The 17,018-nt window shown below is 61.7% G+C and overlaps 1 protein-coding gene across 9 annotated transcripts; it reads left to right on the top strand.

The window, feature by feature from the left end:
- Positions 1-308: 308 nt before the first annotated feature.
- RRP8 (ribosomal RNA processing 8) lies at positions 309-16,661 on the top strand. 9 transcript variants are annotated; one of them, XM_072851086.1, is made up of 19 exons: positions 309-544; positions 628-820; positions 929-1,385; positions 1,482-1,611; positions 2,019-2,125; positions 2,303-2,399; positions 5,402-5,530; positions 5,735-5,905; positions 9,074-9,379; positions 10,662-10,744; positions 11,174-11,312; positions 11,834-11,968; positions 12,068-12,191; positions 12,356-12,492; positions 14,057-14,170; positions 14,684-14,865; positions 15,160-15,385; positions 15,767-15,977; positions 16,156-16,661. In XM_072851086.1, the coding sequence occupies exons 1-19, from the start codon at positions 446-448 to the stop codon at positions 16,422-16,424; spliced, it is 3,309 nt and encodes a 1,102-aa protein (XP_072707187.1). In that variant the 5' UTR covers positions 309-445; the 3' UTR covers positions 16,425-16,661. The 9 variants fall into 9 exon arrangements, with proteins under 9 accessions (XP_072707187.1, XP_072707189.1, XP_072707186.1 ...); XM_072851088.1 differs by lacking the exon at positions 5,402-5,530; XM_072851085.1 differs by having other exon boundaries at positions 628-1,385.
- Positions 16,662-17,018: the final 357 nt, after the last annotated feature.

Here is a 17,018-nt window from a genome sequence, read left to right as displayed (position 1 = left end):
CGCGCGGGCAGCGGGCAGCGGGCAGCGGGCAGCGGCAGACGGCGGCGCGGGCGGCGCCCGGCGCGGCGAGGCCGGACAGGCAGCCTGGGCGGGGGCTGGGGGGCACCGGCCAGGGCGCACGGCGCTGGGGCGGGGCGCGCCGGGGAGGGGCGGGGCGCACGGCGCTGGGGGCGGGGCGCGCCGGGGAGGGGCGGGGCGCACGGCGCCGGGGCGGGGCGGGGCGAACCAGGCTGGGGGCGGGGCGCCCTCGGCACCGCCCCGCGCAGCCAGGCTGCTCGGCCTCCCGGCCGCAGGGGGGCGGTGTTTCCGCGGGTGCTGTTGGGGCCGCTCTAGGCCCCCGCGCGGAGAGGCCGGCCGGGCGCACGTGGGTAACGGCGGCGGAGCCGGCCGCGCCAGGGCCGCCGTTCCCGTTCCCGGCCCGGGCAGGCCCCGCGGCCGCCGGGCCATGTTCGCGGAGGAGGCGTGGAACGATGGGGCGGAGGGCCCCGCCCGGGCCCGGGCTCGGCCGGGGCCCCGCGGCGCCCCCGAGGGCCCGGGCCGGCCGGTAAGGGGTGCGCGCACGGGGCCGCGGCGGGCCGGGCCGGTCCCTGGGCGCGGGGGAGGTGACCGGCCCCCTGCCCTCCGCAGGCCCCCGCGGCAGCGGCGGGGAAGCGGCGCCGGCGACGGCCGGGGGACTGTGCGGCCGAGCCCGGCCGGGACGGCGAGCCCGCGCGGAAGCGGCCCGGGGAACGGAGGCAGGCCGCCAGGCGCCGGGCTGCGGCGGAGGGGCGCCCGGCCGGCTCCGGGGAGCCGCAGCAGAGCGGGCAGCGCCCGGACGGAGGTACCGCCGCCCGCAGGTCCCGAGGCGCCGGCCGGGCCTGCTGGGGGGGCCCTGGCCGGGAGCCGCCCGCCGCCGCCGCCGCCCTGACTTCCCTCCCGGTCCCCCCAGGCGCGTCGGCCGAGCTGCGGGGGGAGCGGCCCCGGCCGAGCGCGGAGCCCGGGGCGCCGGGGACGGAGGCTGCGGCCGGGGAGCCGGCGCGGAGGCCGAGCAGGAGGCAGCGGAGGAGCAAGCGGCGCCAGCAGAGCGAGCGCCAGGCGGGACCCGCGGGGGAGCCGGGCGCGGACGGGCTGGCGGGCGCGGGACCGGGCGCCCCGGCGCTGCCCGGCCCGGAAGCGGCTCCGGCGGGGCGGTCGGCGGCCCTGCGCGCGCGCATGGAGGAGCGGCTCCTGGCCGCCCGGTTCCGGTACATCAACCAGCAGCTCTACACGTCCACCAGCCGGGAGGCGGCACAGCTCTTCCGGAGCGACCCCGAGGCGTTCGAGATCTACCACCGCGGCTTCGCGCAGCAAGTGGGGCGCTGGCCGGAGAACCCCGTGCACCGCATCGTCCGCTACCTGCGCCGGCGGTGAGCGGGCAGAGCGGGCAGCGCTGGGGCGCCGGGCGCCGGCTGCCCGCGAGCGCGGGGACCCGCGGGGCGTTCTGAGACCCTGCTCCCCCCCAGGCCAGCCTCGCTGGTGGTGGCGGATTTTGGGTGCGGTGACTGCAAGATCGCGAGCAGCGTCAGGAACAAGGTTCACTCCTTCGACCTGGTGCCTCTCAGCCCGCTGGTCACCGTCTGCGACATGGCCAAGGTAGGGGGACGGGCGGCGCGTGTGGGGCGCAGAGGGGACGGGGCGAGGGGCAGCGGCTCTGCAGGAGGGGACGCCGCGCGTCGGCAACGCGTGCACTGCGCCCACCGGTGTTGGCGGGGGCTGGCGGGGTGGGCTTGACGCTGCCTAGCAGGTTGCAGAGGCGTGGGTTGGGGCGGCAATTCTGGGGGACAGGAGAGGGTGGTCAGGGATCCTGAGGGTCCCGTCTGCGAGAGGGAGCGCGCGTCTGTTGGGAAAAGGGGGGCACCTCTCTGGAGTCTGCGGGCTCCTCAGAGGAGATGCTTGGTCGGATCCAAGAGCCCAGGGAGCGGCAAAGCACAGAAGGGCTGCCCCAGCCCCGTTGCCATCCCCCTCCTCCTGGGGCGGGCGTCCCGTTTGGTGTCTGGCAGGTGCCTTTGGCGGCCGAGTCAGTGGACGTTGCGGTGTTCTGCCTGGCGCTGATGGGCACCAACCTGCAGGAGATCTTGGAAGAGGCCAACCGTGTGCTGAAGCAGGGGTAGGCAGAGAGGGGCGTGCAGGGCTGGTGCCGGGCTGGTGAGGGGCAGGAGGCGTTGGGGCGAGCCCAGGAGGCATGGGCTGGCCTTTGGGTGGGCAGCGAGGAGCAGAGGCGCTGGGCTGTGCCCCGGGAGGTGCCTGCGCCGCCGCCACCGCTCAGGGCTGGGCTGTTCCGCAGGGGTACCCTGATGGTGGCTGAGGTGGCCAGCCGCTTCGAGGACATCCGAGCCTTCGTGAACGCCATGGCTCAGCTGGGCTTCAAAAGTGTCTCCAAGGTGTGTCCTCAGGTGTGCCCTGTGCTGGGCGCTGGGTGCACTGGGAACCAGGGAGCCCCGAGAAGGAGCCCACGGTCCCTGGCAGCCAGAGACCACCCTTCCTGCTCCGGCAGCAGGGCAGAGCAGCACAGCTCAGCCTGGTGCTGGCGGGGAGCAGGCCTGGGGGTGGTGACAGCATATGGGGGTTCGGGGGACATGGGGCCCGCAGGGGTTGCGGTGCTGGGGTCTGAGAGGAGGTGTGGGGGACCTGGGGTCTGCGGGGGCTGTGGTGATGGGGTCTGGGATGGAATATGGTGGGTAGGGGGGACCTGGGTGGTGCCGGCAGGGAGCAGGCCTGGGGGTGGTGACAGCATATGGGGGTGGGGGAACCCAGACCACACAGGGGCTAGGATGCTGAGGTCTGGGAGGGGGTTTGAGGGACCTGGGGGCTGGAACGGGGTCTGGGGACCTGGGGCCTGCGGCAGTTGTGGTGCGGGAATTTAGGATGGGGGGGCATTAGGGGGACCTGGGGCACACCTGGGGTCGTGATGCTGGGTCTGTGATGGGGGAACCCGGGGCACACAGGGGATGAGGTGCTGGGGTCTGGGATGGAGCAGGGGGGCCCTGGGCACGCCGGGGGTGTGGTGCGGGGCCTGCGGGAGCTGGCGTTGGGCTCCGAGAGGGGGTCGGCGGTCCCGGGGCCCGCGGGGACGTGGTCTGGGGTTCGGGGTCCGGGAGGTGGTGGGGGTGGCCCGGGGGGGTCCGGGCACTGAGGCGGCGCTGCCCCAGGACCTCTCCAGCGCCTTCTTCCACCTGCTGGAGTTCGCCAAGACCGGCCCCCCGCGCCGCCGCCCCGCGCCCGGCCTGCGCCTGCGGCCCTGCCTCTACAAGCGCCGCTGAGGGCGGGGCGCGGCCGGGGGGCCCGCGCAGGCGCAGTTCCCAATAAAGCGGCTGTTTCCGCACGGCTCCGGCGTCCGCGTGGGCGGGGCGCCGCCGCACCTGCGCAGTGCGCGCGGGGCCTGCACGGCGGCGGCGGCGGCGGCGGCGGCGTTTCCTGCCGGGGGATGTCGGGGCCGGGCGGCCCGGGCCCCGGCGGGGGGAAGCTGGACATCAACCGCGCCGGCGTGGCCGAGCTGGAGGGCGCGCTCAGTGGCATCGGCCGCCGCCGCGCCCGCGGCATCGTGCGGAAGAGAGAGGTGCGGGCGGGGGCGGCTCGGCGGGGCGCGTCGCGTCCCGTCCCCCGGTGGTCTGCGGGGAGCTGTCCCGGGGCGAGGCTGTGCGGGCGGGGGGCGGCCGGGGAGGGAACGGAGCGGAGGGCCTCGGCCATGCCGCCGCGGGGAAGGGGGGCTGGGGCAGGAGGCGCCGGTGCTGGGCGTCAAGGCGGAGCCACTCTGCCCGCGGACGGCCTGGACTGCGCGGCCCAGCCCCGGGGAAACCGACCGCCTCCCGGCCGCGGGAGCCCCGGGGCGGGGTCCGGCGGGGGCGGCCGGCGCCGGGGCGGGCGGCAGGCTGTGCGAGCGCTGGGGGCAGCGGCGGTTTCTCCTCGGCTTCCGCAGCCGTGCCCGGGGCGGGCAGGCGGGGCCGTGCCCCGGGGCCTTGCCGCCGTCCCCGGGCCAAGGGCTGCCTCTGGGCGCAGCGCTGGGGCGGCGGGGCCCTTCCGCTCCCCTGCCGCGTAAAGAGCCCGTTGTGCGGGGGTCTGCAGGCTGTCGCGGAGCGAGGGCGGTTGCCTCCCTGGCGCGGGCGCCGGGGCAGGTCGGCGTTCTCCGCGGGGAGAGCTCTTCCCTTCTGCAGGCAGACCAGCCCGGTTCTGCGGTTCCCTTGTTTCTGGGATTTGGGGCAGAGCCTCAGGGGCTGGTGGCAGATTGACGCTGTGTGCTGAGAGCAGAGAAAAATTAGTTCCTGGGTGGAACGGGCAGGAGCAGGGAGGGGTAGAAGCCCGTCTCGTGTGGTCACAATGGGCTGGAAATCCTGCCGCTCCCCCTTGATTGACTGTTTAGCTCTGTCATTTGGAAATGATGGAGTAGGTGAAAAGCCTGCCTGTGGTAGTCACTCACAGGGTGACTGAGCTACCGGGGTGACACAGCCATGAAAAAGGTAAGCATGATCTTAGGCTGTGTCTGCTGTGGCGCTTTTAGCAGAGACAGGAAGATTAATGCCACCTTTTTGCCATGAATGCCACAAAGAACTGGCAAGATCGTGGCTGGAGTACGGCATCCATGTTGAAGCAGGCAGAGGAGTGAGGCAGGAGAAATCGGGGAACGAGGAGGCTGGCTTGACAAGGCAAGACTAGAAGAGCTTGACTTTTTTTGGCCTGGAAGAGAGGAGGCTGAGAGCGGCAGGGTCACCAGCTATAAACACAGCAGGAATGTAGGCACCGTGGAGGCGGAAGAGTAAGGGCCGTTAAACAAAAGGACTGCTGGTATGAGAACAGATGAGGACGGGTTTACAGAAATGGAGTTCATCACTGGAGCTGTGCTTTTGGGTAAAACCATTTATAGGGGAGAAGCAGCAGAAGTGCCTTAAAATGGTGCATGACGAATTCGAAAGGATGATCAGAACCTTGTTTTGGCCCTGATGTCTGTGTCAGCCGGAAAGGGTGGATGCTTTCCACCCTGGGATCCTGCCCCCTGGGTAAGAGCCAGGCCATCGCTGTTTGGTTTAGGCCCTTTAGGCTTGTGGCAGAAGGTGCTTGGAGTCCAAACGGGGCGTAGGTACGATTGGTGGTAACCCGTGATTCTGAGTGCAGGGCTGAGCAGTACTTGACCTGGTGTTTTGCAGGTGGTGCCTCGCACACACACACACGTGTGTGTGTCTCTGCACGTGCCTGGCAGGAGGCAGGGGCTGTTTCCATTCACTGGAGCTGCAGACAAGGGGGATTGACTGTGTGGGCCAGGGAATGCTGCCAGTCTTGGCACTAGTCAGCTGGAAGGCGCAATTCCCCTTTCTGAGCTTTTAGCCTTTGCTTTTGGGCCACTACTCCTCTCGTTAGTAGTACTTCTGGTGCTGTTGCCTGTTCCTTGCAGGCATTGCAGTTGTCGCTCGGGGCAGGGAAAGCTTGTGGAAACAGGAAGGACTGCATTGGAATGGCTGTTTTGGGCAGAAGGTGTCCCTTGCCTCAGATGGGAGCAGTAGCGAGGACTTGCAGTACAAAGGTATTGCCCTGCTGTGGCACCCCGACCCTCTTTCCCCTGAAGGCCTAAAGGGAGCTGGTGGCTGTAAGTGAGGTGCAAGCTGGTAGGTCTGGACCGGCCAGGAAAGAGAGCCTGTCTGAGAAGGGTGTGAGTAAGCTTGGTCCTGCTTTGAGGCTGGTTCTGGGTTTCTCAGCTCCATATTGAATCTTTCTTCTCTTCTCACAGGAGCTGAAGGGCTTCAACTCACTCGATGATCTTCTCCATGTCAAAGGCATCACCACCCGCATCTTGGAGCTGAACAGTCAGCGGATGACTTGCAGGAGGAGGCCAAGCAGTGAGGAGGCTGCGAGGGTGAGCCCTGGTCTGCAGGGGGACAGTAAAGCTCCTGTGCCTCAGGTAGGAAAAGAAAGGTAGGGTTCCCCTGCCTACCTGGTATGGAGGTGATCGTCCATCCAGCGGTGCGGGGATCAGGGAGGGGGATCTCATGCTGGGAGAGGTGGTAGCTGGTAGAGGGACAGAGGAGGTTTACGGGGGAGGAGACATATCCGCCTTGGGCACTGGAACAGGGAGGCCTAAGGAATGCTGCGCCCTCTCAAGCAGCCACGCGATCTGTCCGCAGTCTCCCTGCAAGGTGGCAGCTTGCTTCGGGGAGGCTGAGATACTCTGGGCCCAGCTGGCTTTGTGGTGTCCTGCTGGAGGCTGCAGTGGCCCCCTGAGCCTTGCTGGGAGCTGCTCTGGCTGCTGTGAGGCATCTGTCCCAGCATCCCTGATAGAAACAGCGCTCTGACTGCAGAGGACACTCGTGGCTTCCTGCTGCCTCCCCTGCCCCAGAGCACCTAGCCATCCGTAGGTCTCCTGCAGACAGTTGTTAAGTTCCACTAATTGTTCATTGCTGGAGGCCAGAACTGAGTGTGGAGAGAGATTCTTCCCCTGGACTGACAGCTGAGGAGGCCAGAGTCTGCATCTCTTGCCAGGCTCTCTGCTCTGTTGTCTGCCTTGTCTTCGGAGAGCGGCAGCCAGCGTGCTGCCTGCTTGGGCGGGCTGCCACGCACCCAGTTCGGCTCTGGGGACTTCTTCAGGAGTGCATCTTCCTGCGGTGCTGTCTGTGGGGCTGAGGAAATCCACTCACTTAAGAGCAGCTCTGCCCTGCCAAGCCCTCGAGCGCACTGTGCGGGCAGGGGAGGGTGGTTGTTGGAAGGGGCTTTGCCTGGGAGATGTCAGCGGCTGTTCTGCCCCCATGCTGCCCCAGGAGCATCGTCCCGAGGTTTGTTATTGTCCAAGGCCGAGATGTGACCCCCAACTCTAGATGGCAGAGGAAGTGCTTGAGAAGCCTGGGTTCAGTGCTCCCTGCTGAAAAGGTGTGTCCAGATGGACTGTTGTGTCGTGCCTTCTCATCTGGCCACTGCCTCTCTGCCCGAGAGTCCAGCCCTGTTCCAAGCCCGCCTGCCGAACAGGGTCCAGTCTGTCTGGGTGGTGTGAAGAAATGATCCATCTGCCTCTGATCTGGGGAATCTGTCCAGGGCTAGGCACTTAAGCACATGTGCGTTGAGGCCTAATTTCTGCATGTAAATAAACCCAGCCCTAACTGCAATAAATGTTGCAGTGCTTGGTAGGAGCCCTATAAAGCAGCAGGGTTTTTCCTTCCCCAGGTGTATTTTTGTGTTGTGACCAAGTCACCTCTCCATTTCTTTTCTTCTCCTACAAAATAGTTTCTCCAGATTTTGAATCACTGGGGGGAGGGGATTGAGCAACATCTTCAAGTTTTAAGCATCCTGTTTAAAAATGTGGATTGGGCATTGCAGGACTCGAGTGTGTAGGGCAGCATAGGGGGTAGTACTGCTTTCCTGCTTGCACTTCTTCCCTCTTCAGGTTTTTGAGCCTGAAGCTTGGGCTGATTGCGACCCCTCAATCCTTTTCAGTTATTGCTTTACAGGATGCACAGTCCCTGGTGCCTAGCTGGCTCTGCTCTCCCTGTCTTTAGATGGAGAACATTGTCTCTGGGTGTATTGAAATGCATTTAATTTGGGTGAGCCCAGCTTACCAAGTGATGCAGATCACACCGTGTGACTGTCCTGTCCTTGCTACCTACCCAAGCATCCATCTTAAAATCTTTTCTGATTACACGTTATTTGCTTGCATATTATGAATAAAACAAATACTGACTACAGTGGTTTTCCACACACACGCACCCTTATGGGTCTGCACTAGGCCCGTCAGCAGAAAATCTGCAGTTTCCTGTTAACAGGTACGTTTTGAGATCTGCTCACTGGCTCTTTCTTGAGCTAAGCCATCTCATCCAACAGCCCTGTAGAGGCTGTGGCATGCCAGTGTTTTTATCAGAAGGCTGTGCCCTGGTCAGACACTTAGAAGTGTTTGAGTGTTTGAGTCCGTCTCATCAATGTGATTTATGTAATTGCTTTTTTTAAGCAAATGTAACACTTCAAGGAATAAACTCAACTTTATTTGAAAAGACCTATTTTCATAAAGTCTTATCAGCTGGTACAAAGCATGTCCCTGTCATTTATCTTTTACTCGTTGAATCCTGCACCAGCCTCTCTGCCAGATGTCAGGCTATGTGAACACTCCGTTTTCTCCTGCCTTCCTCAGTTTTGGCACAACTTTCACACTCTCCTGGTCTTTGTAGTTTCTCCTGTATTCCAAGATTTACAAAAAATAATTGCTGTGGGCTAGTGATCTCCTGTACTACTCTCTAGGACTCTTAGGTGCAAATTATCCTGGGCTGCTTATTGGGGTGTTTTATTGGTGTATTGGGAAACAGTTCCTCATTCCTATGTGATACAGGGGCGTTGTTCTGCTTCCTCCAAGTAATTACTGAATGCTTCTGCTTTTTTTTTTTTTTTTTTTGGTGATGTTTTCTTTGGGGAGGAAGGGTGCAGGTGTCATTAGATGGGCACACACTACTCGCGACCTCTCGAGTAATCGTTGCTCCTGGTCGGATTGGCTGGAGGGTGAAGGGACCTCTGCACCGTGCTGAAGGCCAAAATGCAGCATGTGCCTCCTTTCTGATGCCGGGGTCCTGCCCAGGCATGGCAGCCCACACGTGCAGCAGTTCTGCTCCCTGCTTTGACAAACGAAGGGCAGAGGGCTGCTCGCAGCTGCAGGCAAGAAGATGGCTTGCTGTGCAGAGGTGGAGCTGGTGCTAGTGGGTTTGGTATTGTTCAGCACCACTGATGCTCCTGCAGTGTTTGTGTTTTCTGCTCGGTCACAGAGTTGCCGGCTGCCATGTAATTTGGTCGCATTGCAGCTGTGCTTCCCTGTGGGGCTGGGAAGTGACCTGTCTCCAGATCGTGCTTGGCCGAAGCTGCCCTGTTACCCCAGAGAGCATCTTAGTTCAGTAGTCTGCCCCCTCTTCCCATCTTTGGCGCTACTGAGCTCGTCCCCCCCCTCTTCCGCACTGCAGAGGGAAGCCCTTGTATTCCTTGGGCCATTCCTCTGACTGGCAGCTCCCCACCGTGTCCCCCAGCCCGAGCCCCGGGGCACCCAGAGAGCTGGGGCGCAGAGCTGCAGCAGACAGACCTGACCCTGCCTCTCCCTGTATTGTAGGTGGTGGCTGAGGAGGAGGATGTTTCAGGCCCCTGGGAGCCAGAGCGCTCTGGGAAAGGGAGCCCAGGGTCAGGACCGGAGGCTGACGACGCCAGTGGGCAAGGGGCGCAGGAGCCAGTCAGCTCCACAGGCTGTGGGGAACAGGAGGAGGAGGAGGAGGAGGAAGAAGAGGAAGAGGGGAGCTGCTACAGCGAGGAAGGGGAGGATGGCAGCAACGTCTACTTCTATTACACCATTGGAGAGCGCTGGATAGACTATCTGCAGCGGACAGAGGATGGCGGCCTCCTCCGTCACGTGCGGCCCAAGGTAACCCTGCTGGGAGCGTGGCCCCAGGCAAGGGCTTTGCCCCAAAGAGCGGGGCTGCCCGTGCGGTTGGTGGCTCCCTGGCAGGGGCTGACACTGGCAGGCTGCCTGTGGTCCCGTCCTGGTAGCTGGTGGCCTCGGAGCCTATGGGCACCTGCTGCTTGTCATGGCGGTGGTGCCAGTGTGGGCCATGGGCTGCCATAGCACTTCAAGCTCCTGCTGCGTGGGGCGTGTGTCTGGCTGTCATTGCTGCTGCAGACCCCCAGGACATGCTGGGGTGCTGCGGGCCAGCTGGGGAGCTCGGGGCGTCAGCTGGGTGCTGGCTGGGCTGGGAACTCTGCGGTGCAGATCGTGCTCAGCAGTTGTGGTTGGCTTGCCTGGCTGTTAGGGCCAGGGGAAGAAGGTACCGTCCCAGTCTGTCCGAGTGCTGCTGGCAGTCCCCAGCTGTGCCCGTCCCCAGTGGAGCCACCCTGCTCTGTGCTGGGGTCCCTGTGTCGTAGTGCAGAGCCTGAATTGGGGCAGCTGGAGTCTGCTGTGGGGTCAGGCAAAGGCCTCAGGGAGGTTTCTGCGGGATATGGGCATTGTGGCGAGAGCCCTGGCCAGCCCTGAGCGCAGGGCTGCAGCTGGTGCCTGGGTCAGTTACTGGAGGGAAAGAGCCCCCAGCGTTCTACTTGGGTTGGGGGAGCCCTGTGCTCGCCTTCTGGTGGCTGGTAGCCACTCTCCCCACGTTTCCTGTTAACCCTGCGCCTCTTGAACGGAGTTAGAAGGATATAGATTCTCTTTGGTGCAACCGCATCAGGGTACGGTTTGCCACACATCCCAGCACAGCTCTCGCTGTAGCTGTCAAGTGTAGTGGGGAATGCTGAGCGGCTGTAGGGCTGGCCTGCCAGGAGGCTTCAGCATGCTGAGTTCCCTGCTCAGGCTGCAGGTCTGCCTGCTCTGTGTTGAACTGTGCCTGGGGAAGGGCCAAGCAGATGTACCAAGAGGTTTTCTCAGCCGCTGTTTTTGTCACTGTGCAGCTGTTTTGCTGACTTTTCCCTGTCAGGTCTGATATTCCCCTTGGAAGGACCAAGTTCTGTTTCTCCCACAGAAGTTAACTCTTCTGCCAGCTCTAGAGCTCAGGTGGCCTTCAGCTTCCCTCTGCAGGTCCTCAACATGAGCATGGACTCGGAAGACTTGCTAGGCTGGGTCTCCTACTGTTGTCACTTTTGGCAGAAAATCAGTGACCCAGAATGTGCGCAGAGGGCTCTGCTCTAGCCTGCTTTAACTTGCCTCCTCCTTGCAGATGAAGCGGAAGTCGGAGAACGGCCTGGATGGCAGGGCCCTTTCCCCCGGTAAAAAGCTGTGCAAGGGCTCTGAGTACAGCAGGTAAGATGAGTAGACAGCGTGCTGAGCAATGAGTTGACCTGGGGGGTGGGAAGACCTCCTTCTACCAGTCCCATCCCTCGGTCATCTAGGTGTCCTGCTGAGGTTGTGGAGTCTCCGTCCTTGGAGAGGTACAAAAGCCATCTGGGTGGTCCTGCTTGAGCAGGGGGTTGGACCAGTCGACCTCCAGAGGTGCCTCCACCCTCAACCAGTCTGTGATTCTGTCATTCTGTAGAGCAGGCTGGGCTAAGGGGGACTGCATGTGTAGCTGTGGTCCCGGTGGAAGTGATGGGGAAGGGGGTTAGCTTGGTGGGAGGCTCACAGCTGGTGGTTTATGGGGACCTCTGTTCTGAGAACTGTTTGCATGGTGTGGCCCAGAGCAGCATTGGCTCGTCTCACCTTTGCTTTGGTCTCTCCCCGGCTGTGGTCCAGGACACTGGGTCCCTGCATGCCCAGTCCCACGACTACCTTTGGGGACCTGCGCAACGCCAAAGCAGGCCAGGCACGGCGCCGACGCATCCCCTCGGTTGCCCCTCCTCCCGAGCTGCAGGACTGGCTCCGCACCTTCCAGGTAGGCTCAAAGGGCTCACCTCGGAGGGCACCGCAAAGCTTTGGGTTTGACAGGCAGGCAGGAGGGGAGCCAAGCCCTAGGGAGTCTGTCTGCATGAGACCCACCACAGGCAGGGGTTTGGGTCCCACGGTGGATTTTTGGTGAGGTTTTGCCTCAGGTAAAGGAGCACAGAAATGGTGTTAGCCCCCCTCTTGCTCCCCTTCGTCCTGGAGTGGTGTTGCTTTGTCTGCCATCACACAGCACCTGTGTTCCATCTTATGTGACTCATGGAGCTTCCATGAGCTCCATGAGTCACATAAGATGGAGCTCCACCAACCCCGTCTCTGTGGCTCCTCTCTGTCTTGGGATCGAGGTAGCAGAGCCCTGGCCTGCTCCAGAGGCCCGGCTAGCCTGTCTTGCCCCTGCTGGTTGGTGTATCTGCTGGGGCTGGGGTGGGGGCATCGGCGCTGCACAGGCCCACAGGGGAGGCTGCGAGGGCCTGCCGTGCGTGCAGGCATCGTGACTGATGTCCCTGTCTTCAGCGGTGGAGTGGCCCAGAGAAGCTGCTTGCTCTGGATGAGCTCATTGATCGCTGCGAGCCCTCCCAAATCAAGTACATGATGCAGGTCATTGAACCCCAGTTCCAGAGAGACTTCATTTCCCTGCTGCCCAAGGAGGTGAGTTGAGGCAAGGGACAGGCTGGCCCTCGTGCTGGGCACCAGTTACCAGCCACGGGAGCCCCCTGTGCCCTTGTGACTGGGCTTCCAATCCTGCAGCTGGCACTCTATGTCCTCTCATTCCTGGAGCCTCGCGACCTGCTGCGTGCTGCCCAGACCTGTCGCTACTGGAGGGTCTTGGCTGAAGATAACCTGCTTTGGAGAGAGAAATGCCGCGAAGAAGGTAAAGACCCCTCCTCTGTATGGCATGTGGCACGTTGTGGCTGGGATCTGCAGTGGGGTAGCCCACAGATCCCACGTATCTATGTCATCTTAGCTCCCCAGTAGGGTGAGGGCATGGACCACCTGCGTACTGTGAGGCATCCTGCTGTGTTTTTCCTCCTGCAGGCATTGAGGAGCCCTTGAACCTGCGGAAGCGGCGCCTGCTGAGCCCTGGATTCATGTATAGCCCCTGGAAATTTGCCTTCATGCGGCAGCACAAAATCGACATGAATTGGCGCAGTGGGGAGCTTAAAGCCCCCAAGGTGGGTGCTTTCAGGAGTCCTTGCTGAGAACCAGACTCTAGAGCTTTGACGTATAGGAAGTTGGTACAGGAAGGAAGTGGCGGAGAAATATCCATGACCAATAGGATGAGAACAACACTAAGAATTTTAAAAGTGCCTCGGGAAAAGATTCAAAAGTTTGGCCTGTCTTCAGGAGGCATAGGCCAGAGGTGTTCACCTGGAAATACTTGAATTTAAACGTCCTTGAAGCTGTGTAGGTCCTGCCAGCTTCCTGCAACTCCTGTCCCTGCCTGTAGAGAGCAGATGCACAGCACAGCTTCCTTGGAGCTTTCCCGTGTGCTCTGGCTGGCAGCACGGCCGATCTCGGGGATTGCCACAGTGGGTAGTACTGGGCTGCAGTTCTGCCAGCAGAAAAAGGGTCACCCTGGACCCCAGAGGAGGGGGTTTCCATCCCTTCACCCCTTCTCTGAGCACCTGAGCAGGCCTGTAGCCAACCTTGGCATCCAGGGAGTGGTACAGCCCTTCCGGGGCTCAGCCAAGCCTTGTCCCCGGTACAAGGTTCCGGAACACTTGGGTGTTCTCTCCCTGCCAAGGTCCCTGCCTGCCCCTCGTCCCTGCCCAGGAGGCAGGGAGAGCAGAGCCCCAGCCACCCCTTCTCTCAGTCTCTCAGGTAACAGTCTCTGTCCTGCTGCTCTCCACCTCTGCAGACTTTTTCCGGGCCCCCGCTGTTCCCAGCCCCTTCTCCAAGCCCCTGCCTCTGCGGCACTCGCAGTGAGCAGCAGTGCTTTGCCCGGTGCCGTCACTGCAGGGACTGCACCCCCCAGCAGCAAATTGGCACCAGGCAGCCCTTTCCTGAGACCCCCAACACCCTGGTCTCTGTGCCCCCCCTTGAGCCGAGCTCTCCAGGGCACTGCCCGCAGGGACGTCCACCCTGTACCTTTCCCTGGCTGAAGGGAAGTTTAATATGTTCCCTGCAAAGGGCGGCTCTGGGCTTGTTTTCACACCGAGCTGCTGCTTGCCTTCATGCTGCCCCTCCCCATGGCTTGGCCAGGTCTGTCTGGCATGCTTCCTCATTCCCTGGGGTCCTGCCTAACCTGCCTGATCTCTGCCCGCCTCCAGATGTTGCTCGGTCATTGCCTGCCTTTGCTGCCCTCTTTCCACATCGCTGTGTTGGGGAGCTGGCAGCTGGTGCACAGCTGTTTGTGCGCTGCCTGCCTTCCACCACGTGGAAAATGAGCTGGTGGTCCTAAACGTGCTCTGGCTGATGGCCACCAGTTTTTGATCTAGGGCAGAACATCAGCTCTGAGCTCGTAGCTCGTGCAGCCTTAATAGCCACAAGGGTCCATCCATGTTTTAAAGTCCCCGGGTAGCCCACTGTCCCCCAGCAATACCCGCCAAATGCCCCCCCCAGCTCCTACCCTAGCTGCTGCCCCGCAGAGAAGCAACAGGGAGGTGGCAGGCATTACAGGGACCCATCTGCTTCCCCACCATTCTCAAAGGCTGCTTTTGAGGCCCGAGGTTCCGCAGACTCCGGGGCTCTGAGCTGCCCTCACCTCCCTCCTTACTCACGTTGTTCTCCGTGCAGGTGCTGAAGGGACATGATGACCATGTCATTACCTGCCTGCAGTTCTGTGGCAACCGGATAGTCAGTGGCTCAGACGACAATACGCTCAAAGTGTGGTCAGCGGTCACTGGGGAGGTGAGCTGTTGTTCATAGTCACGTCAGGGCTGCTCCGCTGGCACACTGAGAGTCATGCTGATCCTCTGCATTGCTGCAGGAATGGTTGGAGGTGTGAGAGGCATAGTGACCTTTTAGGTGGGTTTATCTTGTCTCTGGCAGAGTGTAGCTGGGGAGAGGATTTGATAGATCCTGTGGCTGCAGGAGCAGTGGGAAGAGCTGTCTTAAGCTACAAATCTGTTGGTGCAGTAACAAATGAGCAAGAGTTGGCCACATGTGTGTTTTCCCTGGCAGTCAGCGAGTGTGGACCACCCTCCTGGAGATCCAGGACGGGCAAGAAACTCAATTGGGTTTAGAATAGCAAGTCATTGTTATCATAGAGAGGACTGTGTGGTGGGGGCCTGAGTCTGTCTGCAGGGCGGTGGATTGCTGACCTGAAAAGCCTTCCTGGCAGAAGTCCTACACTTTGCTTTTCCTTTTTGCTGTGTTGTTCAGCCTTTCCCAAACCAGTGTCTCGCATCTCGTTCTTTGCAGTGTGTGCAGACACTGGTTGGCCACACAGGGGGTGTGTGGTCTTCCCAGATGAGGGACAGCATTGTCATCAGCGGCTCCACGGACCGGACGCTCAAAGTGTGGAATGCAGACACAGGCGAATGCGTGCACACACTGTACGGGCACACGTCCACAGTGCGCTGCATGCACTTGCATGGGAACAGGTATGGGCATGATGGTGTTCGGGGCCTGTTCTGGTCTGTGGAACAGCGCAGGTGGAGGTGTAGAAGCATTAGGGACCTGCGCCAGTCTGTGGCATGGGGTATAGGGGAGGTGAAAGTGCAGAGGTGGTCAGGGCTTGGGCTGATCTGTAGCTGAAAGGTGCTGTGTGGAAAGAGGTATCCATGGGGGAAGATAAGCTGGGGCTACTCCTTGGGGAAGCTCGTGTCCGGGCTTATCTCAGTTGGGCAAGGTCCAGAGTCAACACAATCGGGCTCCAAGCACACCCTTGTCCGCAGGGTTGTGAGTGGCTCACGGGACGCCACTCTGCGCCTCTGGGACATCGAGACTGGGCAATGTCTGCATGTGCTGATGGGGCACGTGGCTGCCGTGCGCTGCGTGCAGTATGACGGGCACAAGGTGGTGAGCGGTGCATATGACTACACAGTGAAAGTCTGGGACCCCGAGAGCGAGAGCTGCACTCACACACTGCAGGGACACACGAACCGCGTCTACTCCTTGCAGGTAATACCCTAGCTCCCCCTTCCCTCCCACTCACGTGCTGCAGGGACGTGAGCCATGCCTGTTTTGGCAAGCAAGAGGCTGTCTCCCCACCCCATGCAAGTGCTGCAGGGACACACAGGACATGTCTGTTCCCTGCAGGTGAGAGACGCTCTGCCCCTCCACCCTGACCCCCCCCCCCTCCCACATGTGCTGTGGGAACACACGCACCATGTCTGTTTCCTGGAGGCAAGATGCCCCCAAACACACGTGCACCGTTGATTAGCCAAAGAGTACGTGAGCACATCACTTAATCTGCCGTGCCCCAAGTCTCTGACATCAGACTGCGAAGAACGCTCCTCCCCTTTCTGGGCAGGCCGTGCTGATCTGTGTCTCTCTGGGCAGTTTGATGGGACACACATCGTGAGCGGCTCTCTAGACACGTCGATTCGCGTGTGGGACGTAGAGAGTGGAAACTGCCTACACACCCTCATGGGGCACCAGTCGCTCACAAGTGGCATGGAGTTACGTGACAACATCCTTGTATCTGGCAATGCTGACTCCACGGTCAAGATCTGGGACATCAAGACGGGCCAGTGTCTGCAAACACTGCAGGGTGAGTACAGGAGGATGGAACAGCTCCCCTCACTAGGGGTGTTGGGGAGGGGTCATGTTGCTCCTAGCTGCCAGATGTGGCGGGGCAGGGCAGATGTTGCCCAGCAGTGGGCGCTCCTGAAGAGCCTGGGGTTGGAGGTGGGAGCACAGGAGGTCTAACAGATACCCTCTGCTTCCAGGGCCCAGCAAGCACCAGAGCGCCGTGACCTGCCTACAGTTCAGCTCCAAGTTTGTGGTGACTAGCTCAGATGATGGTACCGTCAAGCTCTGGGACCTCAAGACGGGCGAGTTTGTGCGCAACCTGGTTGCACTGGAGAGTGGGGGCAGCGGGGGCGTAGTGTGGCGCATCCGCGCCTCCAACACCAAGCTCGTGTGTGCGGTGGGCAGCCGCAATGGCACAGAGGAGACCAAGCTGCTGGTGCTGGACTTTGATGTGGACCTGAAATGAACCTGGCCAGTCCAGGCTGGGATGGAGGATCCCGCGGGCTGGGCGTAGCAGCTGGTCTCGGTGGGGCTGGCCCCAGAGCAGGCGCTAGCCCCCCGCGGGCTGTAAATACTGTTTGCAGCTGTCTGGGCCTTATTTATATATGTGTGAACTCCCTGTGGGGAGCCTGCGCCTGGCTGGGGCACTGTACAGAGGAAGCAGCATGTTTTGTACACACTAATATATCGATTTATTTCTGTACCTGGGGCCTTCTTCTCCACCCCTGCTGTTCCCTGAGCGCTGCCTTCCTGGAGCTTGTCTCTTCTGGGGGAGCAGTTGGCGGCTGTGGCCCATCCCCTTTGATTCCAGGCAGGAGTAGGGAGGGTACCGGCTTTCTGTAGAGTCAGTGACCTTGGAGACCAGCTCTGTCTTCCTGTGCACACATGCCCTTGTCTGGTGGAGTGCCCTCTGCCTAGAGTCCCATAGTCTGTGGACTCCAGCTTCTTTATTTTGGGCACGGTAGCGGGCTGGCAATGCGCATGAGGCGCTGAGCACACAGCATTGGGGAGGTCGTGCAGGGCCGTACCACAGGTAGCGCAGCCTGGTGGCTAGCCAGGC

The sequence above is a fragment of the Ciconia boyciana genome, chromosome 1 (genome assembly GCF_034638445.1).
Source record: "Ciconia boyciana chromosome 1, ASM3463844v1, whole genome shotgun sequence".
NCBI lineage: Eukaryota > Metazoa > Chordata > Aves > Ciconiiformes > Ciconiidae > Ciconia > Ciconia boyciana.
The sequence above is the reverse complement of the archived record's forward strand: the minus strand, read 5'-3'. Positions and strand labels throughout refer to the sequence as shown.